This window comes from Mus musculus, chromosome 2 (assembly GCF_000001635.26).
Source record: "Mus musculus strain C57BL/6J chromosome 2, GRCm38.p6 C57BL/6J".
NCBI lineage: Eukaryota > Metazoa > Chordata > Mammalia > Rodentia > Muridae > Mus > Mus musculus.
The window spans coordinates 120,888,839-120,913,848 of NC_000068.7; the positions used below are offsets into that span (position 1 = coordinate 120,888,839).

A 25,010-nucleotide genomic window follows, 5' to 3' on the forward strand; every position below is an offset into this window, starting at 1 on the left:
ATGTAACAAGTATAAATTGAAGTTTGTTTGTTTTATTTATTTTGGTGCATCAAGACAGGGTATCTCTGTTTAACAATCCTGGCTGATTTAGAAATTTCTTTGTAGACCAGGTTGGCCTCAAACTCACAGAGATCTGTCTGCCTCTGCCTCCTGAGTGCTGCCCAGCTCCAAAAGTATATAAAAATATATATATTTATATATATATTCACGCATACTTTTGGAGACAGAGTCTCTCTGTGTAGCATTGACTGTCCTGGTTCTCACTTTGCAAACCAGGCTGGCCTTGAACTCATCAAGATCTGCCTGTTTACGCTTCCCAGGTGCTGGGATTAAAGGTTTGTGCTATCACAGACTCAGACAAAAGTATACATTTTAAAATAACATTGCAATCCTTAAAGGGTAGCTGTGCATCAGCTTCTTTGGCAAGTCTGCTGTAGGGAATTGGTCTTCTTGAGTGAGTGTTTATAATCAGTACAGTATGTCATCTCCTAGATGAAATATACTGTCATAAAAGCAGACAGGTGAGCCAGGCGTGGTGGCGCACGCCTTTAATCCCAGCACTCGGGAGGCAGAGGCAGGCGGATTTCTGAGTTTGAGGCCAGCCTGTTCTACAAAGTGAGTTTCAGGACAGCCAGGGCTATACAGAGAAACCCTGTCTCAAAAAACAAAAACAAAACAAACAAACAAAAAAAAGCAGACTGGGCTGGTGAGATGGCTCAGTGGGTAAGAGCACCCGACTGCTCTTCCAAAGGTCAGGAGTTCAAATCCCAGCAACCACATGGTGGCTCACAACCATCCATAACAAGATATGACTCCCTCTTCTGGAGTGTCTGAGGACAGCTACAGTGTACTTACATATAATAAATAAATAAATATTTAAAAAAAAAAAAAAAGCAGACAGGTGAATTCTTACATAATAATTAAAAGAAGTCCCTACCTGACAGGAGCCGAGCCAGATGTTTGTGTATCAGGACCTGAGGGCAGGTAGTCCTCTGTGCAACTGCAAACTGCATTAGCGCCTTCAGACCGTTATGCTAGATTGAGAAAAAGGTAAGATAGAATGATAGAAGATGACCGTTAGGTCAGGATGATAAGTAACCAATCCTAGCCTACTATATACTAAGGCATTATATACTTTATCGAATACTCACAGTATTTTATTTTTGAGACAGGGTCTTTCTATGTATTCCTGGCTAGCCCTTGAACTGAGGAATCTTTCTGTGTCCTCCCAAATGCTGGCATTAAAGGTCAGCACTACCACACCTAGCTACAATATTTTTAGTACTTAAAAAATGCTTTATAATTTCACTATACTTTTGAATTTTCCATTAAAAAGAAATGTTATCTATGATTATTTCAGTTCGCAGCTTTGTTCTGTTTCCCAGATTCAATTTTTTTTAAAAAAATTGTTCATTTTATATATGTAAGTATACTGTCGCTGTCTTCAGACACACCAGGAGAGGGAGAACAGTCAGTGCTCTTAACCACTGAGCCTCCAGACTTGCCCCTTTAAACATGGGGCTTTGAATCCTGTATAAACTGTATTTCTAGAAATTCTAAAATGATAGTAAGAAGCCATGGAACAACTAAAATACACATTCTTCTTCCCAGGAGCAGTGTGGGAACTGCAGGGACGCACGCCGGACTGTGAGTTTCTTGTAGCCCCTGTCAGCAGATGAGGGAGGAGGGGATGCCTGGTAAGGCAGTGGGCTGGAGGCTTCTGCAGGTGCCCAAACATAGCTAACTAGGTACATTTCATGACTCTTTGGGGATATGGGCAAGAAAGACTAAAGAGACAGGCATAATAATTATTACTGGGGTTGGGGAGATGGCTCAGTGGTTAAGAGCATGGACTGCTCTTCCAAAGGTCTTGAGTTCAGTTCCCAGCAACCACATGGTGGCTCACAACCATCTGCAATGTGATCCAATAGCCTCTTCTGGTGTGTCTGAAGACAGCTACAGTGTACTCATATACATAAAATCAATAAATCTTTAAAAAAATAATTATTACTATTATAATAATATTGTTATTATTAGTGATGAGAATTTAATCAAGTGCTAATTTTTTTTCTGTGTATGTGCACACATGAATGGAAGTCAGAGATAACTTGCACAGGTAGAGTCTCTCCTTGCATATGTGTCCTTGATATTGAACTCAAGATTACCAAGCTCGGTGGCAAGTGCATTTACCCACTGAGCAGTTCACAGACCACTGCTGGGTTGCCCTTTTTTTTTTTTTGAAGCATGACTCCGCTTTACACACCCATTTGGAGCATGTACATTGAGGCCTCCATGAATGTACAGCTCAGGCTGACACACAGCCTCTGCTGATTTGTTCAGCCTTGATTTTTTTTTTTAATGTATGTATGTGTGTGTGCACTTGTATGTACATATGCTGATTATTTTGGTCAATTTGACACAAGCTAGGGTCACTTGGCAAGAGGAAACCTAAATTGAGAAAATGTCCCCATTAGATTGACCTGTAGGTGGTTCCACTCCTGGGCAAGTGGTCCTGAGGTGTGTAAGAAAGCAGGCTGAGCAAGCCATGGGGAGCATGTCAGTAAGCACTGCCCCTCCAGCCTGTGAAGTCCCGGCTTCCAGGTTTCTAGGTTGAGCTCCTGCCCTGACTGCCTTCCTGATGGAGTGCAGCTCTAGGCTGACATAAACCCTGACCTCGCCAAACTGCTTTTGGTCACAGTGTTTTATCATAGCAATATAAACCTAACTAACACAGTGCATGTATGTTGGAGCACATGCAGAGGTCAGCGACAACGTGGGTCAATTTGTCCTTCTACAATGTATACTTTGGAGATCAAACTCAGTTCACCAGGTGTCATGGCATGTGTCTTTACCCACTGAACCATCGACCCTGCCCTGAGTGTCTAGACTTTAACTCAGCATGACTACCTGTCTAGAGCAGAATCCATTAATATTCAATGTTATATGATGGTGAAGCATCAGTGAGGGGAAAATTCAGGCTGTATCTGGTTTTAGGCTCAGCAATACAGGGGAGGGCAGGAAAGCAGTCCGGTCATGAGAAATTTGTGTGAATTACACTTACTACTGAAATGGAGAAAATTTTGTAAAGCATATAGCATTAACCATCATGAAACCAAGCTCTGCTGCTCTTTATAGAAGAGGGAACACAGATGTTTCAGTGACAAATAAGCTAAGGAATCCCCTTTCTAAAACAGTACCCCAGAAACTACTGAAATCTACTGGCATATGCATACCTGTCTATTTTGAAGTGCTCCAAATAGAGGTTTTCCTTCATCTCCCAACAGGTTTTCTTAAAAAAGAAAAACATAATAAATCCAAAAGTATTATACAACTTACTATTTCAGCTGTGGTTTGGTTTGGTTTGGTTTGGTTTAGTTTGTTCTTCACTGTGGAGCCCATGCTAGCCTTAGTCTGAGTAAATGCACACCAGTGCATTGTCCTATACGCATGCTGCGAGTCTAACATGTTTGTGAGTGGCACCTAAAATCTACCCTGAGACTGAAGCAAGAAACCTTTGGGGAAGAAAGTGTACACATGTTACTCAATCCAAATTATGACACACCATAGTATTCCAGAAAGGGGTTTAGTGATGAAAATGTAGATTTCATAAAAGCTGTGACCAAAAAGATGTATTGAAGGGAAATCTAAACTTGCTTGGATAAAGATGATGTGAAAGAGACACACTACTGTCTATGTAATGACACTGCCTACTTACAAACTTCAGTGCTTCTTGCCTACTTTGCCAATCCCTGGGAAACTTCCAATATGGCAAAGCGTCTGACAGGTTACCAGTCAGACCTAGTTCTGCCAATCTTTCTCTCTTGCCCACCTCATACTTCCTCTTCCAGTAAATTTTGTTTGTTTGTGACTTTGGTTCTATTTTCTTTTTTCTCTCAAAGTATAAAATAACTGTCCTGTAAAGTCCTGAGCTGACTCTTCATTTGCATTTGTTCTTGATCTAGTATTGTAAGAGTGCCACTGTTTGACCACAGTGCTCAAGGCTAGCCTTCAAAATACTAGCCAATAGCATAGGGCTACTACAGTAGGTGAAAAAGATATATTAAAAATTCAGGCCACACCAATACACTGAAACAGTAGCAGTCCTCAAACACTGCAAACTCTTCCGAGTCATCAACAGTGGAGCAAACATGTTCTGTTCAGTCAATGTGAATTCAGTCTCATTGACTCCTCACAAGCATCTTTGACTTCATTTCTTGAAGAGGCTTTACCGATTGCCTGGATGGTGAACGCACACGTGCTCCAGGTCATCATGGGCACTCGTGGGTCTAGTTCATCAGGAGGCACTTTCAGGCCAATTCTGTAAATTGTTGTGGCGAAGAGAATGACCATTTCCTTGATACTATTTGAATATTTCACCCTAAAAATAAAGAAGAAATTTGTACAGTGAGTTAGAAAAAAGGGCTGCTTTCTGAGAAGCCTCATTAGGTCAGAAAGCAACAGGAACAATGAATTCCTTTTGACATTAAGTGCATTAGTTACTTTTGTCACTGCTGTGACCAAATATTGACAAAAAACAACTTAAGGAAGGAAGGAAGGGCCTAGGATACAGTTCATCATGGAGGGAAGCCTTGCAAGAGGAGGCCATCATGGCTGGGACAGCAGGAGCGTGAAGCTGCCTGGTCATGTGTGTGTGGGGGCTCCTTTTTTCCCTGGCTCTTCAGTCCAGTCACCCAGCCATGGCATGCTAATACCCACATGGTCCATGTATTCCATGTGGACCCCCTCCCTCAATTAATCCTCTCAATAAAAAAACCTCACTGGGGTGGGAAAGATGGCTCAGAGGTTAAGAGTACTGGACGCTCTCTCAGAGGATCAGTTTGAATCCCAGCACTCACATGGAGGCTAACAACCCTCCATAATTCTAGTTCCAGGGGACCTAATGCCCTCTCTTCAAGCCTCTACAGGCACTAGGCACACAAGTGATGCACAGTCAGAAATGAAGACAAAACACTCACACATATAAAATATAAAATAAGTCCTTTTTTAAAAAGCCCACACACAGACAGACAGATCCAAGTATGTCTAATTAAGGTAATATTCTTTTTGTTGTTGTTGTTTTTCGAGACAGGGTTTCTCTGTGTAGCCCTGGCTGTCCTGGAACTCACTTTGTAGACCAGGCTGACTCAGAAATCTGCCTGCCTCTGCCTCCCAAGTGCTGGGATTACAGGCATGCGCCACCGCTGCCCAGCAAGGTAATATTCTTAATCCAATCTAGTTGACTATTAAATTAAACATCAAAATAACCTAAGTGTCAAACTAGGGTTAGAACCTCTATAGATTTATTGATAAAAAAAAATAGGGAAAACCAAACTGTATCCTAAAGGTAGAAAACTCTTATAAAATGGCACTGGTCCATATAACTATACAGCTAAAGACACAGTAATGAACACAGCTGGAAGAGTCCAGGCCCAAATTAAGGCAAGATTGAAAAGAAAAATAAAGTTCGAAGGAAGAAGATCTCATCTACATGTTTTGGTACTCTGAAAAGATAGAAAAGTATTTCTGCATTTAAGTGTGTGTGTGTGTGTGTGTGTGTGTGTGTATGCATGTGTTCAAAGTATCTTTTATAACTTTGAGATAGATTAGGGCATTTTCAATTGTACATGAAATACAAACTGAGGGTAAAGTGACATAAATTTCTTTCAGAAAGTCACAGGCAAACAAAATGTGATATTTAAGTGAAGTCTTTACATTCTGATCCTCTTGTAGCTTTGGTTGTTGTTTGTTTTGTCAAAACTAATTACGGAAAGGCAGGGTGTAGGGCGCAGCCTCTTCCTAGTCACTTCAGGTGGCTCAGAGGAGAAACATGTCTGCTGTGAACTCTAACGTCTGGGTTTGTTCCCCGGAGTGTTTCCTCCAGCTTCTCTCAGAGTGCCATGGAATGTGACTCCTGCCTTCCAAAACACACACATATATTTAAACACACACACACACACACACACACACACACACACACACACCAGTAACATTTTTTTAAAAAGAATCTCAAACCATCTAATTTTACTAAGTAAAACTTTAGGGAGAAAAGGTTAGCTCCAATTTTTATTTTTACAAACTTTTTTTTTGAGGCAGGGTCTCACTATGTAGTCCTGCCTGGCCTGAGACTCACTACACAGATCAGGCTGACCTCAAACTCAGAGATCCACCTGCCTCTGCCTCTCGTGCCGTGACACTGCACAAACTCAAATTCTTCTAACTCTTCAGATACTTACGAAGACTGAACTCCAAAACTCAGGATGGAATGAAACTCAAAAGTCGAATCCCCCATTCCTTGATTAAACAAGACAGGAACTGCTGGGGCTTCTCCTTAGAAATTACATGGAAAAAAGAGATAAAAACCTCGACTAAGTTTAGTCTAACAAACAACTATCTAGCTGTTTAAACCATACAAAATCCCTTTAGAAATGTTAGCAAGTAGTAACTAACCTGCCCGATTTCCCTGCTTAGGTAACACTGAAATGATGTTCTTTTTGCACATCAATCTCACAGATATGGGTTTTTCTTTAAAGACATCATACAGTGCAGTTGAGGTGGCTCATGTGCAGTCCAGAAGACAGCCTACAGGACTTGGGTCTCTCCTGCCACCAGGCAAGGTTCTCAAGCTAATTTTTAGAGCAGGTCGTGGTGGCACCTGTGTATAGTCCCAGCCAGGGGGAAGATGAGGCAGGAGAACCACTTAAGCCCAGGAGCTGGAGTGCAGCCTGGCCAGGACTGCAAGAATCCTTCTTAAACAGACAAAGCCAAACAATACAAACTGGACTTTGCCTTCATTTATTGATTCATAACCTAATAAAGACACTTCTTCAACAGTATCCTATGCACATGGTAGAGTGTATGTGCGTGTGTGTACATGTGTGTATACAGGCTCAGGAGCCCATGTACATGCGTGAGGAGCCAGAGGAGAACACAAAGCACCTGTCTTACCACTTTCTACCTTAGTTTTACAGACAGGACCTCTCACTGAACCTGGGATCATGGATTTGGCCATCAGACTCTTAGGCTCTATCCATCCCTTCCCCCAGGCCCCAGCATTTATGTAAGTGCTGGGGACCCAGACTCGGATCCTCACACACACACAGCAGGACCTCACCCACTGACTCATGTCCCTCGCCCCTTGTCACCAAGTATTTTAAGTGATCTTTAATTTCATTTTTTTCTAAGCCCACCTCCATGGCAACATTCGTCACCCAGCTGTAAAAACTATATACATAGGGATACAGCTTTAATATATTTTTATTAATATTAAGACAGAACATTATATACTATTCTGTTTTCCATTATGGAAAATGATTGAACTAAGTAAACCAATAGCCAAAAAGTCTTGGACTCAAAATCTCTATTTCCTGATACTTAACAAATCTGTACTTTTAAATCATGTTTTAGCATAATAATTACTTGTAAAAAATTTTAAATATTTAGGGGGCTATAGAGATGGCTCAGACCTAACTCACAACTTTTTTAATTTTAGTTCCAGAGATCCAATGTCTTCCTTGAGCCTCTGAGGGCACTAAACTTGTAAAGTGTTCAACAGACATACATGTGAGCAAAACACTCAGAAACATACAATTAAATTTTTAAAAATTTAAACATTCAGAAACAATTTTCAAATGTCTGGTACAGACAGATTCCCACAAACCTTTAGCATGCTTTATATTATAACCCGATATTCTGGCAAGGACAGTCTGTATCCACCGGGCCAAGGTCAAAAGTTGAGCAAGAGCCTCCGCATTCTCACTACAAAAAAGTGATATTCAGAAATGGTCAGTTCAATTGGCACAAAAACATCTATAGGGGTAAACTTGTTGGGTCTTTCCTTGGATATATTAAATATTAATGGATATATTAAAAACATCAGATGTGTGGTTTGTTTGTTTTTTAAGCTTAGCACTATGAGTGGCAAAGTTCAGGACCAGACTGGTCTACACAGAGAAACCCTGTCTTAAAAACAAAAAAAAACAAAAAAAAACACCAAATTCTGCTGAGTGTGGAGGCACAACCTTTAATCCCAGCATTTAGAAGGCAGAGGCAGGCAGGTTTCTATGGGTTTGAGGCCAGCCTGGTCTACATAATGAGTACCAGGCTAACCAGAGATATGTAGTAAGACCTCGTCTCAAAAAAAATTAAAACATCATTTCTTCATTTTAATAATATTCTAGGTGATAAAAATGTGTCTAAAAATGTAGTTGGTACAATGACTAAGACATAACTGTCCATCCATGACTGAGAAGTGGTCAAATACCAGTACATGGAAACTCCACCATGGCTGCTCATCAACGGCTGGGTGACATCACTGACAGCGATTACTTCTTCCTACCTCTCTCCGCTAACCTCCTGGAAGTCCTGCCATAGCTCCTGTGAACTACAAAGGCCTGCAATCGGTCATTCCCCTTCCCCGTCTTAATTACTTAGGGTTTCGAGTCGGTCTCTCTCTGTAGGCCTGGCTGTCTGGGTCTCATTCACCCTGTACACCCGGCTGGACTTGACCTCTGCCTCATAAGTGTTGGGATTAAAGGTGTCAGGGTTCCTTCTGCTTCTGTTCTATGGATTTACCATATAACAGTCAGAAGGATCTTCTAAAACTATAAATCAGATTTCCTTATCCCTCTGTTGAAAACAGGCCAGTGGTTTTCTACCGTACACAGATGAAACAGTTCATACCTTTTCCCTTAGCTCTCTGCTATCCCCATCCAGGCACACTGCCTTCTTGCTAAGCCTAGAACATGATGACCACGCTTGTACCTTGGGGCCTTTGTTCTTAATGTTACTTGTTCTAAGCCTATCTTCCTCTAGAGAAAGCAACTGTTCCACCCTCACTCAGATCTCTACTCAAATGCCATTCTCTCAGAAACAAGCTGTCTGAAGTCTGTCTACAGTGTCAGGCCCTGGCTGGCCTCTAGTATTTCCTTGGTATTTCTCATAGCTCAGCAGCTCAGACTGTGACTGTAAGTCTCTCCTTCATGTAATGTACACTCCATAAAATAAGAATTCATTAAAAGGGCAGTTTTACATTAAAAAAAAAAACATTTATTGCAGCCAGGCAGTGGGTGGAACATGCCTTGAATCCCAACACTTGAAAGACAGAAGCAAGAGGATCTCTATGAGTTTGAGGTCAGCCTGGTCTACAGACTGAGTTCCAAGACAGCCAGGGCTACACAGAAAAAAAAAGTGTCTTGAAAAACAAAACAAAAAACCAACCAAACAAAGATTTATTCATTTATGTATGTATGTATGTATAGGGTACTTTGTTCCATGTACATCTGTACACCAGGAGAGGATCCTCTCAAACTATAGTCATAGCTGGGTGTGAGCTGCCACATAGATGCTGGGAGCTGAACTCAGGATCCAGCCAGTGTTCTTAATCACTGAGCTACCTAATCCCTGGCGGGGCAGTCTTAAAGTAAAATATAAAATGAACTGTGCTGAATTTGAATACCTAGCATAAATTTGACCTAAGAAATATTTCTGATTCTCAAAAGTGAAAGTATATTATGACTTAGGAAAAAAAATTAACATGTTTTAGGAAAAAAAACAACCCTGCATGTATATGAAGTACATGTATGTGTAACTGCAGGTTGTGTGCGCCATGGTACATGTGCAGACATCAGAGACAAACCTTCAGTAGTTCTTCCCTACTAACTTGCTTCAGATGATTTCGTTGCTGCTTGCTGGTACACACATGGGGCTAGTTGGCCCAAAACCTCCAGACTTTCTCCTACTTTAGCTTCCCATCTCCACATAGGAGGACAGGGGTGACAGCTTTTCCATGAGTCCTAGAGATCTGAGCTCAAGTCCTTCTACTTACACAGTAAGCATTTTAACTAGCTGAAGCACCTCTCTGGACCAGTTTTACAATTTTGATAATTTTTTTAAAGATATATTTCTTAAAAAAATAAAAAAGATTTTTTTTTATGTACATTGGTGTTTTGACTGCATAACTGTCTCTGCGAGGGTGTCAGATCCCCTGGAACTGGAGATACAGACAGTTGTGAGCTGCCATGTGGATGCTGGGAATTGAACCTGGTCCTCTGGAAGAGCAGCCAGTGCTCTTAACCACTGAGCCACATCTCATCCCCCAGTTTTGATAAATTTATCGTGTAATGTTTTACATCAAAATGTGAGTTTGGGGACTGGAGCATCGGCTCTACAGTTAAGAGCACATGCTACTCTTGAGAAGGACCTGAATGTGTTCTTGGTATCTACAATTCACAACTCCCTACAACACGGGCTCCAAGGAATACAACACTCTCTTCTGGGCATTGAAGGCAGCGTCACTCACATATGCCCACTCCCACAATACATACATAATTGAAAATAAAAACAAATCATATCAATATAAAGCTTAGTTGAAAAAATAAGTTGCTACTTATTTAGAAAGCAATTAGATTTTTAAGTATCTTTATTTTGGGGAATCACTTTGTAAAAAAAAAAAAAACAAAAAACCCAAAACCTTATGTGAGCTAACAAGAAATTGGAAGAAGCTGGACATGGTAGTATGTGCCTGAAATCTCGGCCATCAGGAAGAGAATCACAAGCTAAAGGTTGCCTAGACTGCACAGCAAAACCTTGTCTCAAACAACCAAAACCAACCAAATAAAAAAAAACCTCCCCACCCTCAGAAGTTACAAGTGAGGTCTGGCTTCAAATCCTGAATCTCTCTTGGACCACTTACAGTGGTTACCCAATTCTCTCTGCTGAAATGGAAATAATAGTACAAACGTTAGTAGACAAGTGTGGCAAGTGCATGGTAGACTGTCCAAGCTTATCGAGGATTTAGTAAGTGAAGGGCCAGTCTTCTTGACACATCCTTGTTTGTATATGGTGGCATTGCATGTCCAAATATGATGAGAAGTTCCAATGAATGGACTAGTGAGATAAGTGATCGCTTCTTGGCTGCATTTGCCAAGCCCCCGACTTGCACATACTGTCGTTGCACACTGCTGTCCTGTGGGGCTGGGCCTCACACATGCTAGGGAATCACTCTACCACCGAGTGACAACATCTCCAGCCAAAGGGACTTCTTCCAGTGCTGGATTTTCATTACAAATTGCTGATTTTATAATAAATTAAAGAATAACTTTTGTTTATTTGACAAAGGGTCTCACTATGCAGCCTTTGTTAGCCTGTAACTTGCTATGTAGACTAGGCTGACCTCAAACTCAGAGATATTCCAGCCTGAGACTCCTAAGTACTGGGTTTGTACCACCATACCTGGCTAAAATAATGATTTTGTTATCAAGTAGAACAATAAAAATGTGGAAATATATAATGAAATGTTCTACTTATTAAAACTAGTGAATGTCCATTAAACTGCAATAACAGTAAGAATGTAAAATATTTTAAAATTTACATGCTCACAATTTATTCAACGATGTGATAAATGTAATCATTTACTTATTTTTATCATTAATCTTTTGTACAGATCTCCAATAGAACTTTGGGGTTCTACTGCTTCAATGGTGGATAGAAAAGGCATAACACATTGCGTTAAGTAAATGAAAATCCTAGTTCTTTTCAACACCAAACACCAGGCTTTCGCCTCATTTGAGCTTCAGAATGAGAGTGGTATGGATCTGTAATCTCTGAAAGGATGGAGAAGAAAGTGAGAGCTTTGAGGACAGTGGGAACAAAGGTTACAACGCACCTGTTGATCTTCTGCGGCTGCAAAGGGATGATGGGGATGACAGTATTGCAGAGAGACTTGCAGAGCGGGCATAGGTACTCGCCGCTCTCCAGGTCAAACAGGTCTACGTGAATGCGCTGCTGCGAGCTCAGCTGCACAGCTTCAAAATACCTGCAAAATTCAAAGATGCGGGCCCACTTATGACAGCTCACATGGCTTCCATCTATTGTCAGGAAAAGGTTCGAGAATTTTGGACTTAGTATCTTTAGAAGTTATCACAAAAATACGTGTTATAATTAAAAAGAAACAGGCTGCCCACTTGGGGGTGTAAACTGGGAAATACATTATGGCAGATACAAATCTGAAAGACTTTGTTGAGTCCTCTAACTTGTCCCCTGCCTCGGCAGCAAGTGGCCATGCCTAGAGACGCCCGACGATCTATACCATTGAAGTCTTCAATGGACAATTATGTTTTTAATCTAATGGCAAAGAGTAAGCTATACAAAAAATTCATCAGAAATTACATTTTTAAAATTTTTATCTTTTCTCAAGATACTTAATATTTCTGGTTTCTTTTTTTCTTTTCAATCTGTGTTCCCTGGTTGTACTGAGTCTGGCTTTGTAGACCAGACCTTGGAACTCACAGGATCTCTGCTTCTGCCTCCCCAGCGTAGGATTAAAGGCATCCGCCACCAAGAATGGCAACAAAGATACTTTTTACTACCTATTTTAAGTTTTTTTTTTTTTGTTTTTGTCTTTTAAATGAAGATAACTGCTTCTCTCACCTGCCTAGGACAAGCATTGTTAATATTTAGTGTTTGGGAAGCAGGTGAACTCTCAGTGCTTGGGACTGAGCTAGGGCAGCGCACTGTGCATGCTATATTATCACGCTATACTCTAACCCTAAACATATTTAGCTGGGAACTTGATACATCAATTTCAAAGAATTACAATAAACAGAAATATAATTAGTATCATGAAAACAGGATTAGTAATGAAAATTGCTTTAATTATTCAACAAGAAAAACAGAAAGAAGACATGAGAAAACATGCCTTTTGTGGTGTGTAGTGAATGTCAATGTTCTTAGTCTCTTTCAAGAACATGTCAGAGGGACAACTTACTTCTGCCAGCACACTGCATGCATTACATGACCACAGCTTCCTGTATAAGTTCCATGTGCCAAGTCTGGATCCATGAAAAGAGGGTCCAGTGTTTCTGGTTCAGAAAGACACAAATAAGAGGTATGTACTTAAGTTTTCTAAAGTGTTAGCAGGTGGGAGTGGAAAAAGAGTTTTCAGGTCTAAAATGCTAAAATTTTATTTCTTAGGAATGTCCAAGTATAACAATATGGCAGCAGGATATATATTCCTAATAATAAGAAAAAAAAGAGGAGGAAAGAAGCAAGACCATCGGGTCAGAGATGAAATCTTACGGATTGACAATTCTATATTCATTTACACTGCCGTTCTGAACAGTAGGCTCAAGTTGTGTTATACTGGCTGTGGAAATGCTTTTCTATTTTTCGTTTTTCTTTTTAAATGCATATTAGTACATTGTAGCTGTCTTCAGACACACCAGAAGAGGGTATCAGATCTCATTACAGATGGTTGTGAGACACCATGTGGTTGCTGGGATTTGAACTCAGAGCCTCTGGAAGAGCAGTCAGTGCTCTTACCCGCTGAGCCCCTTTTCTATTTTTAAAGAATAAATTTGCCTTCATAATTTTAAGAAATAATTTAAATACATGACAACTTATAAAGAAGTTTTATTTATTTATTTTTTAAAGATTTATTTATTTATTACATGTAAGTACACTGTAGCTGTTTTCAGACACACCGGAAGAGGGCATCAGATTCCATTACAGATGGTTGTGAGCCACCATGTGGTTGCTGGGAATTGAACTCATGACCTCTGGAAGAGCAGCCAGTGCTCTTAACCGCTGAGCCATCTCTCCAGCCCCCCAAAGTTTTATTTTTTATATGAGTGTTTGCCAGCCTATATGTCTGTGTGTGCTGGTGCCCAAGACAGTCAGATCCTCTGGAACTAGAGTTGCAGACAGTTATGAGCCACCATACAGAAGCTAGGTCCTCCGCAAGAGAACCAACTGGTCCTAACTGTTGAACCATCCCACCAGCCACCATAAATGACAATTTTAAGATGGGAAAAAAAAAAAAACCCAAAATCACAAAGCATGAACTTTAAATTATGCTATTACTGCACCACTCATGGCCTGAGGCCAGTCACCACCTGCGTGCTCAGCTTTTCATTCATATGATGACATCCAATGCACAATGCTGTTGTGAGCACTGAGTACGCAAATATGCACAGCATTGACTCAGTGACAGGAACATGTTAAATATTAATAAATGTTAGTTTATTATCATCATCATTACTTCCAGGGAATTAAAAATATAAAGCAGCTAACTTCAGGTAAGTATAGTGTATTATGTAATTAATAGTTGATGAAGAAATGTTTAATATAAATCTAATCATAAGGCGAAGAGATAAGTTCACAGTGAGAGGTACTGGATAAAATCATTAGTCTCAACTCATTAAACTGGTTAATATCTTTTAAAAAAGGGACAAGAGATTATTCTATATGAGAACTACTAAAATAAACTTTTATTTTGCTTTATTTGTGAGACATTGTCTCACTGTGTAGCTTAGGCTGGTCTTGAACTCACTATGTAGGCCAGGCTAACCTCTGCCTCATGGCAGTCTTCCTAACTTAGCTCTCCATGTGCTGGGATTACAGGCCCAGTTAAGAGAAACTTCAGCAAAGCAATATGTGAAATATGTTTAGATCTTTATTTAAAAAATAAGCCTTCCTACTGAAGATACTTTGGGAACAGCTATAGAAATAAAGATTATATATGTGTGTGTGTGTATACACATACATACACACACACATATATGTACATATATGCATATACATATATATATACACACACATATATATAAAATATTATTGAATTATTAACTTCCTTAAGTATGGTAATGGTATGGTAAGTATATAGATTGTCCTCCGTTTTGGGAAATGCATTCAGAAATACCTAGGGATGAAGTGTTATGAGGTCTGCAAACTACTTTCAAATGATTTGCAAGACAAAAATAAGCCAAAAATGCTGGGCAGTGGTGGTGCATGTCTTTAATCCCAGCACTTGGGAGGCAGAGGCAGGTGGATTTCTGAGTTCAAGGCCAGCCTGGTCTACAGAGTGAGTTCCAGGACAGCCAGGGCTATACAGAGAAACCCTGTCTTAGAGGGGGGAAAAAAGCCAAAATGAGATAGGTTGAGCAACTGACCAAGGACTAACAAAAATCAAAACAACTATAGAACAGTCAAGAGGTTGATGTGACATGTTAAGAGCCTAATCTATTCCACATATAGATGTATTATTTAACGGGTTATTACATACAAACTCACTGCAAAACCTCTTTCAGAATTTACTTTTATTCTAATTACATAGGCAGGAGAAGAAATGGCTGAAAGTAGACTGACTGAGCGATACATACCCCCTAAGTGGTCCACAGGCTTCCCTCTGTGCTGGGTTAGGGCGGTGGATTTCTGCACACATGCTGACAATACCATGGCGTTATTTTCTAGTTTCACCTCTTGTTCTTCTTGGCAGAGGATGCACGTCAGCACCTCCTTTTCAGTAACAGCCGGGCCCCGTTTAGGGCCCAGAGCAATTCTAGAGGCCTCACTGACTGCTGAGGTGCTATCAAAAGAAACAACAGAAATGAGAACATAGGTTTTGGTCCCGTTCTTACATTTTAGTAGATTAAAAGTAAGGAAATATAAATAAAAATTATATTTAGCAATATTACCTTTAAAATCTACCCTGAACCTTCTGGCTTTAAGCAGTTAATTTTATAACTAGAAAATTCAGTTTGTTCTAAGTGCACAAAGAAATACATCATAGAATACGATATATGTTGTGATTCTATTTAATTTACTATATTAACAAAAGTAGGGCCATTTCTCTTTTTCTGAATAATAGGTAGTTCACATATCAAAGAAATTCTGTAAAATATAGAAAAATATTAAGAAAATTAAATTGTATTCTGCAACGTAACCACTAATAATATTGCTTATTTTTTCCTAGTTTCCTTTCTATTTCTAATACACATTTTGTTCAAAGAATGCCACGCTATGCACAGACTTAATCACTTAGATGCTGCCTTACTGTTCACACCATTGTTATTCTGCTGAGTTATTTGAACTGGGTGCCTAGGGCTACTGCACCATAACACGTTTATCCAATCCCTTTTATTAGGCGTTTAGTCTTCAGTTTCTAGTTTGGTAGATGTTAAAATTACAAAAACTTAAACCTTAACAAACTTTAATGCTATAGCAATTAAATCTTATGATCTACAATATACTGGATAATTAAATACAAATAAAAGCAAGAATTAATAATAGTTTGATTATGATGCTAGGCACCACTTCACAGGTTTGGTTTTGTTTTTTCACTTAATCCTTATAATAAACATGAGGTAGATATAATTACCTCCACTTTCCCAGAGGGAGAAACTGAGACCTAGAGATACTAAGAGATAGATCAAGGAACTCATCATTTGTATGTAGTAGGACCAAGACTTAACTAACCCAAGGGACCAGGCTTCAGAGGTCATGTGCTTCACCATTCTGCAAAACTATACAAAAAGCTCCCTGAAATATGGTGCATCATTCGATGAACTATAAATGACTCAAATGCTCATCAGTGTGGGCTAACATGATATAGAACATTTTACAGTTTTCAAGGGTACAGCTCAGCTGTAACATCAGAGATATAATAAGTATATATCACTTATGCAAACAAAAGAGAAGGCTGAATAACAATACCACACCATTTTGTGATTACATATTTGCATGTGATAGTATAATAAAATCCTGACATATATATATGGACCCTTTTTTATTTTTAGACAAAGTCTCACATATGTGCAGCTTAGGCTAGTCTCCAACTCACTGTAGCTCAGACTAGCCTTGAACTTTCAACCTTAATGAGGTTAAAAAACCTCTTGAATGCAGAGCTAGCTATACACATAAAACTTATAGCCACAGAAGGCAGAAAAGGAGACAGGACTCAGTCAAGTATGCAAAGGAACTTTAGCTTTGTCTCTACCGTTTGATTTTCAAAATGAAAATATAGCAATATAACTGTAATCAAATAGCGAATAGAAAAGGCATTAAGATAAAAAAATTAATACTAAAGATATTGAGAATCTGCCTTTATTACTATATATTACTATATGTTATATATACACTGAAATATAAATATATATATATAATATATTATATATATATGCAAAAATAATAACAGGCATTTGTCAAAAGACAAAATGTAAAAAGTCAGTAAACAACTCTATATGAGTTGATCCTTGCACTAACTAGTAACCAGAAAATGTTTACATTTTAGTTTATGGTGCCTCATGTGTGTGAGCAAGCACTGTACCACTGACCTTCACTCTTAGCCCATATATTTTCATCTCGTGAGAATGAAGCATGTTCATACACTACTAGTATGAACTAGTAGAAAATGACAGAGTCACCCAGAAATACAATGTGGATGACCTGCCAAAGTTTTAACTTAGCCAGGAGTACTGGTGCACACTCTTGATCCCAGCACTTGGAGGCAGAGGCAAGCTGATCTCTGTGAGTCCATCTGGTCTACATAGTTAGTTCCAGGACAACCAAGGCTACATAGTGAGACTAAATGTATGGGACTGAAGAGATAGCTCAGGGGTTAATCCACTGATTGCTCTTCTAGAGGATCTGGGTTTGATTCCAAGCCGCAACATGACAACTCACAACCATTTGCAACCCTAGTTCCATGAGATCTGGTGCCCTCTCTTGCTTCTGTGAGCATCAAGTACATATGTAGTACATAAACATATACACATGTAAAACGCCCATACATATAAAATAAAAGGAAATAAATCTCCCCTGTCTTGAAAAACAAACAAACAAACAAAGGAAATAAATCTCAAAAAAAAATTTAAAGAACTAAATATAAAAGAAAAGAATAATGCTGGTGTGGTGAGTGATCCCTGCCATTTCAGCACTTGGGAGGTTGAGGCAGAATTGTTACAAGTTCAAGACCATCAGGGACAGGATAGGAAGACCCTGTCTCAAGCAAGCCGACAAAAGAAAAGCTAGTATAAATCACATCTATTAGGCGATCAATTTATTTTCAGTTTTTAATAATAGTTGTTCATTTTTCCTAGGAATGAAATAACAATGCATAAAAATGATGGGTTAGATTCTGTTTTTGCTGTTTCCATCTTAATAATGATCTTGGAAGAATGCTTGTTTCTTTTTTTCCTAAAAAGTTTGGAACTATTAATCTTTTGTTTTACCTCTCTTCCTCCATAATGGAGTCTTCCTTCCCTGTTACTTCTGACGTATTATCATACATGAGTTTGTGGGTTTCAATGAAGTTTTTCTGTAAGGCAGACATCTGGGCCATGATCTTCTGGCGATGAAGCCTAGCGGCCTCAGCTTTTCTCTTCCTTTCTGCCTTTTCTTTATCATGAGTAATCTGAATGGTAAGTAACACCAAAATTAGATAGGATCTCCTGTTAAAAATTCATGTCCAGATTAAATATACTCTATTTGATGCAGCAGTTACCATATCTGATAAGGTAGACTTCAAACAAAAAGCCACTAAGACAGATAAAGAGGGCTACTACATATTAATGAAAGAACAATCAATCCATCAAGTAGATATAATATGCGGGGTGTGGTGGCGCATGCCTTTAATCCCAGCATTGGGAAGCAGGGGGCAGGCAGATCTCTGAGTTCTAGACCAGTTTGGTCTACAGAGTTTCAGCACAGTCAATGCTACAGAAAGAAACAGGGTCTTGGGCTGGTGAGATGGCTCAGTGGGTAAGAGCACCCGACTGCTCTTCCGAAGGTCAGGAGTTCAAATCCCAGCAACCACATGGTGGCTCACAACCATCCGTAATGAGATCTGACTCCCTCTTCTGGAGTGTCTGAGGACAGCTACAGTGTACTTACAATAAATAAATAAATCTTAAAAAAAAAAAAAAAAGAAACAGGGTCTTGCCACACACCCTAAAATATATAACATTTATTAATGCTTATATACTAAATATTAGAGTCCCAAGTTTCGTAAACAAACACAGAAGGCATAAAATATATAGGTCATGATGCAGTAATAGTGGAGGACTTCAATACTCAATCCTTACATTTAAATAGGTCTTTCAGACTAAAGATAACTAAAGGAATCTCTTATGGAGCTGAAATGGACATAAGTCAAATGGACACAGAACATTCTACCTGACAGGTACAGTTTATGCATTTCCTCAGTGACATATGGAACTGTCTCCAAAATTGATCACACCATAGGCTACAAATCAATACTTAAAAAATATTTTAAAAATTAATTCTTTGGTTCATTAGTTTTTGTTATTTTATTTTTTGAAACAGAGTTTCAGTGTGCAGCCTTGGCTGTCCTGGAACTCACTCTTAGAGCAGGCTGGCCTTGGACTTACAGAGACCCCCATTCTCTGCCTAGACTGTGATTCGCTACCACCACCCAGCAGAATCAATTCTTTACATCAGACCACAATGGAATAAACACAGAAGCAACAAGAAAAACTACAGACACTAGAAAAGTAATTGGAAAGTGAACGATACACTTTTGAATTAACAATGACCCGAGAAGAAATTTTAAAATTCCTATAGTTAAGTAAAAATGAGATCTCCCAGAACCTTTAGAGAACAGTCATGACAGCCCTAAGAGCAAAGTTTATAGCTATAAATTCTCATGTTAAAAAAAAATAGAAAAAAAAAAAACCAAAAAACCCCTTGAGAGATCTTAAATAAACAACCTAGTGACGCAGCTCATGGCTCTATAAAAACCAACACTAAGCCAATCCCACACCCAGGAGGTGGGGAGACATTATAAAGATTAGAGATTAATGAAATAGGGGCTAAATTAACAATGTATAAAATTAACTAAACAAAGATTGGTTCTTTCAAAAACCCTGACAAATCCTTAGCCAACATGACATAGAAAAAATGTGAAAACTAAATTAGAATAAAAAAGGGTGTTATATAACAGACTCCAGTGAAATCCAGAACATTATTATAGAATAATTTGAAAATTTATATGCCGAGAAGCTGGAAAACCTAGAAGGAATGGCTAAATTTCCACATGCATATGATCTACCAAGTTAAAACCAGAAGATAAAAATAACATAAGAGATTTATTATAAGTACTAAAGATTTCGTCCAGGCCTTTCACATGTGAGGCAAATGTTCTATCATACAATAACTTAAGTAAAAAGCATTTTCTTTTAGAAAAAGCAGTTAATAACCTCAAGTAAGAATATTCTAATCATTAAGATGGATATGATGGCGCGCACCTTTAATTCCAGCATTGGGAGGCAGAGGCAAATGGATCTCGGTTAGTTTAAGGTCAGCCTGGTCTACATAGCAAGATCCAGAACAGTCAGAGTTACATAGAGAGACCCTGTCTCAAAGAACAAACAAACAAAAAAGAATATTCTAATAATTAAATACTGGCTAATTAATTCAATATTGAGAAATATTATTCAAAACATTATGGAAAATCATGACATCTAATTATCTAATTTCACTGAATCAAAGATGTACTATTATTTTATACTTCCTAATAGATGAATACTATTGACTAAATTATGAAATGCCATTGATTGAGACATGTCCTATTTTTAGAAATGAAAGCATTTTAAAATTAGTAAGGTATTTCTAACAGAGTTCACAGGGCATCAAGTTCCTCTAATTTTGTAAAATGCGTACATTATACTGTGTTTATGTTAAGTCCAGTACAGAAGCACTGGAATAAAAGATAAACAAAAAGCCCATATTTTGCCACAAACAGTTTTTCCTAAAGAAGAAATGAATGCAACATTGTTACAGTGCTGTTACCTCCTCACTCTTAACGCACTCCAGTCCTGAAGTGGTTGCCACAACTAAACAAGATTTTTCTCTTAATCGCTTCACTGTGTCAAACATCTGTGAAAACAGATGAAATATTAAGTTTGGTTAGACTGACCGGGAAGACAGATTTTTTTTTTTTAAATCATTAATCTGATTCAGACATCTTGTCTCGAAATGCCTTTGAGGTAAGTTACTTAGATGTATTAGAAAAACAAAATTTAAAAAGTGACCCTGTCTGTGACAGTGCTGTTGTTGGCCAGGGAGCCACCAGCTGAGTTTAATTACGTCTGCTGCTCTGAGAACAACTGTTTGTCTGGGGTCAGGGTGCAGCACAGATTATTTTTAAATGTTAATGGGAACGCTAACTTCCAAATGCTTTTCTGACTTGACCTTCTAAATAACTGGGACTATAAAGCACAGCACTAAAGCCAGTTTAAAGTACATTCTTATCCTTGTCTTCATAACAAAGATACACCATTTTATTCTGACCTTCCAAGGGAGCAGTCTGGCCCCGGCTATCCCTTACGTCCCACCTCCCTTACGTTCCAGTAATGCTGGCCTTGCTCTTGCACTGCAGTGTCCTCTCCTTGGAATACTCTTCTATGTGTTAAAGTACTGGCTCTAGAGCGATCCAGGTCTCTGCTCTCACTTCAGCTTCTGACAAAACCCTTCTGTATTATTCAAGGGAACCTTCTCTCATCCCATTGGATTATCCTGATGAATATTTTAAAATTGTCTGTGTTTAAACTATGGTGCATGCTCCATGAAAGCAAGCATTTTGTGCTGCCTGGGACCTTGAATTCATCATGGCACACTGTAATTACTCAGTAAAAGTAACTGATAATGACATAAATGAACCTTATTATTAAAATAAATACCAGAGAAACAGAAAAAAATTGAATTACTACCATGAAAAAAAACAGAGTTGTAATAATTGATAGTAATTGACTACAAAGGAGGAGAGAACAGTGGCTGAATTCTAGCAGCAAATAGATTTTTATATATAGTATAGAATTACATAAGTATGTATAATTAAATAATGATAATAAATGACTGGCAATACTTGGATTTTTTTTTCTTTTTGAAATTATGCTTTCGTTGTTTCTTTTTTCCCACCTCCAAACCTTCCTATATACTCATGTTTTGATCTTTTTCAAATTCAAGGTCTCATTTTCTTATATGCATATATGTGCGTATATATGTATATACATACATATTCCTTAATATAACCTGCTCAGTCACATTTCATTACATGCATGTACTTTTTTATATGCTTACTGTGTCATACTGCAAATATTTAGAAATTAATTTATGATTCTGGGGATTAACTCAAGGACTCACACATGCTAAACACACATCCTACCACTGATTTCTACTCGCATCCCCGACACTATTCTTTTCATTATAATTTGAGAGTATGCTTTTTCTACTTACAAAAGTAAGACAGTATGCAAAGTTCACCAGTAGCAATCTCATATACCTCGTATTTATTTACTTAGTTTATTGAGTGCATCGAGGCCACATCAAATAACAAACTATTTAGGCTTACATGAATATATTCTGTGGTATTCAAGTAAGGATGAATCACTTAATGGTGCATTTATCAAAATATCTTCTTAATGTTAAGCAACACACAACTCATTAGACCAGTTTACATCTGTGATATACCTGGAGTATCCATGTTATCATGTCCTTCTGGCTTTCTAATTGGGGGATTCCTTTGAGTTTTTCCAAGAGCATTTGTATATTCTGAGCATTCATGGCTGAACTTCCCAATCCTTTTTTAAAATACAAAATTGTATTAAAAGAAGATTATGCTCATAATTATGTACTACTTTACTTCTTACCTTAAGAGCATTCTAATCTAAACCTATCCTACTTTTCAAAATTAGAAAAAAATATACAAAAAGAAACTTTCAGTCAGACACACTTCTCTCCATTCATACTACAATCACGCCCAGGAATGGAAGATCATGCAGTTAAAAAAAAAATGTACAAGGGAACTGAAAAAAAAAATGAGTATGCTGGAAAATATTAGTTAAAAACTAACATGCTAGGCACATAAATCATTTAAGGGCTGCAGTGGTTTGACTAGGTCTGGCCCCACAGACTCAGGGATGGGAATGTATGACCCATAGGGAGTGGCTCTATCAGGAAGGAAGGCTTTGTTGGCATAGATGTGGCCATGCTGGAGGAAGTGTGTCACTGTGCAGATGGGTTGTGAGGTATCATATACGCTCATGTACCTAGTGTGGTACAGTCTCCTTCTGCTGCCTGAAGATCAGCTCCTCTCCAGCCCCACGGCTGCCTGCATCCTGCCATGCTTTCCACCACGACAGTAATGGACTAAGCCTTTGAACCTCTAAGCCAGCCCCAGTTAAAGGTTTTCCTTTATAAGAGTTGCCATGGTCATGGTGTCTGTTCACAGGAACAAAACCCTAACTATAAGACAAAGGGCTTTTTAAATTTTAAGGACTGACAGCTAAAAACTGTTTAAGGTCCAAACTTCCAACTACAAACTGGCAATAAGCCAGGAGCTTCCTGAGGATGATGCTTTAGCGTACTTGAAGCCTTATGGTAAAAGTCAAAAGCCACTTCCTCTTCAGGAGCTTTCTGAAGCTGCTGCTTCTCTTCCAGCAAGCCCAGTGCCAATATATGGAACGCCTGAAAAAGGGAGAAGAAGGGTCTTTGAAGTGCATCTTCTTTCCCAGAAGAAAGAAAACGATAACCCAACATGGACAAAGCTTATAAACAAAGATAACTGAAAGAGTACCCATTTCAAATTAAGGAGGTATAGTTTAAGGTGATTTAAAGAATGTTACTTAAATAGTGACAAACATTTGGAGTTTACTATAACTACACAGCCGCCCAAAGAGTTTCGGGAAGCAGTTACATGTTACTACAGTGGTGATAAAGGGACATGAACTAGTTTTACATTTAAAGCAAATCATTGTCATCAGTCAAAAATGTAAAGGAGCAGATTGTGTACCAGGAACTGGTATGGCAAATACACTCATTTATGTAAGCAAAAATATTTGTACAAGGATGTTTGCTGTAAACCAGCTGTAGCACACATCTTGGAAGCTGAGGGGGAAGGATAACGTAAGCCCACAAAATCAAGACCAGCCTGAGCAACATAAAGAGAACCTGTCACAAGCAAGCAAGCTAACTAACCATGATCAGTGCTCATCTTAGTGTTTTCTGTTATAACAAAACCCTAAAATCAAACCCAATGTCTACTAATAAAAGTTAAATGTATAATAGTATTCCTACATATGAGATATACATATAACCAAGAATGACAAGACCTTTATGTGCTTATGTTGGAATAGTTTCCAGGATTTATATATATTAGCAGCACTTACGAGATAAGGATACTGGGAGCTATGGGGAAATTTTTAACTGGAGTTCAAATAAATCTCTACAATACTGAATATAGTCCTGCAAGTAGAGATACAAAAAGAGCATGAACCTACAGACTAATAGTAACCAACAGGGGAGAGGGATAGAGATTGTTCAGTTAAACAGGTATTAAATAAATATATAATTATAGCTGCCATAAAATAGCAGGATTAAGTAATTTATTAATTAGCTGTACCAAGAAGCCAGGTATGGTTGCTCATATATATACTCTTAGCCCTCAAGATACTGAGGTAGAAGGATTGCCACAAGTTTAAGGTTAGCCTAGGCATAAGGAGTTTTAGTCTACCTTGTGCTATATAACCCTGCTTCAAAAATAAATAATAGATGATAGATAGGTAGATGATAGATAGATAGATAGATAGGTAGATGATAGATAGATAGATAGATAGATAGATAGGTAGATAGATAGATAGATAGATAGATAGATAGATAGATAGATAGATAGATAGAAAGAAAGAACAAAGAGAGCTGTAAGTGTGGCTTAGTGGCAGAGTTCCTGTCTAGCATATACATGCTCCTGGGTTCACTCACCAGCACCGTGAAAACCAAACCAAACAAAATAAATATATGCCTGTAAAAACATGGTGCACTGGGCGGTGGTGACACATGCCTTTAATCCTAACACTCAGGAGGCAGAGACTGGTGGATCTCTGTGAGTTCAAGGCCAGCCTGGTCTACAGAGCAAGTTCCAGGACAGCCAGGCTATACAAAGAAACCCTGTTTCAAAGAAAAGAAAAGAAAAAAACAAAACAAAAACAAACAAAAAAAAAAAAAACACAAAAATACCATGTTGCAATGTGTTATGGACTTATCACTAGCATGAGGAGACTTTGGTTTTGTTTGTTTCCTTTTTCTTTTTTCTAACTTGGAGAAGGAGCTAAGATATGTTGGAAACTTTTTAACTGGAATTCAAATAAAAAGAGTTAGAGAGTAGTACCTAAAATAGCATAGGAATAGATTACACGCTCATCAATCAAATGGATTCTACTTCC

General features: G+C 38.5%; 1 protein-coding gene across 5 annotated transcripts in view; it reads right to left on the minus strand.

Moving 5' to 3' along the window:
* Ubr1 (ubiquitin protein ligase E3 component n-recognin 1) overlaps nt 1–25,010 on the minus strand; it is a 110,489-nt gene that overhangs the window by 28,567 nt on the left and 56,912 nt on the right. For 3 of the 5 annotated variants that reach the window (XR_003952079.1, NM_009461.2, XM_011239440.3), the window contains 12 exons: nt 23,160–23,259; nt 22,264–22,373; nt 20,584–20,670; nt 18,006–18,187; nt 15,156–15,361; nt 12,764–12,857; nt 11,663–11,812; nt 7,658–7,755; nt 6,234–6,327; nt 4,230–4,378; nt 3,234–3,289; nt 938–1,034 (listed from right to left, as the gene is read on the minus strand). Coding sequence is in view for 3 of the 5 variants with exons in the window: in NM_009461.2 (NP_033487.2) it covers nt 938–1,034; nt 3,234–3,289; nt 4,230–4,378; nt 6,234–6,327; nt 7,658–7,755; nt 11,663–11,812; nt 12,764–12,857; nt 15,156–15,361; nt 18,006–18,187; nt 20,584–20,670; nt 22,264–22,373; nt 23,160–23,259 (1,423 nt within the window). In the remaining 2 variants the exon portion in view is untranslated. The remainder of the gene's footprint in view (nt 1–937; nt 1,035–3,233; nt 3,290–4,229; nt 4,379–6,233; nt 6,328–7,657; nt 7,756–11,662; nt 11,813–12,763; nt 12,858–15,155; nt 15,362–18,005; nt 18,188–20,583; nt 20,671–22,263; nt 22,374–23,159; nt 23,260–25,010) is intronic. The other 2 variants (XM_006499164.3, XR_003952081.1) reach the window with 2 other exon arrangements.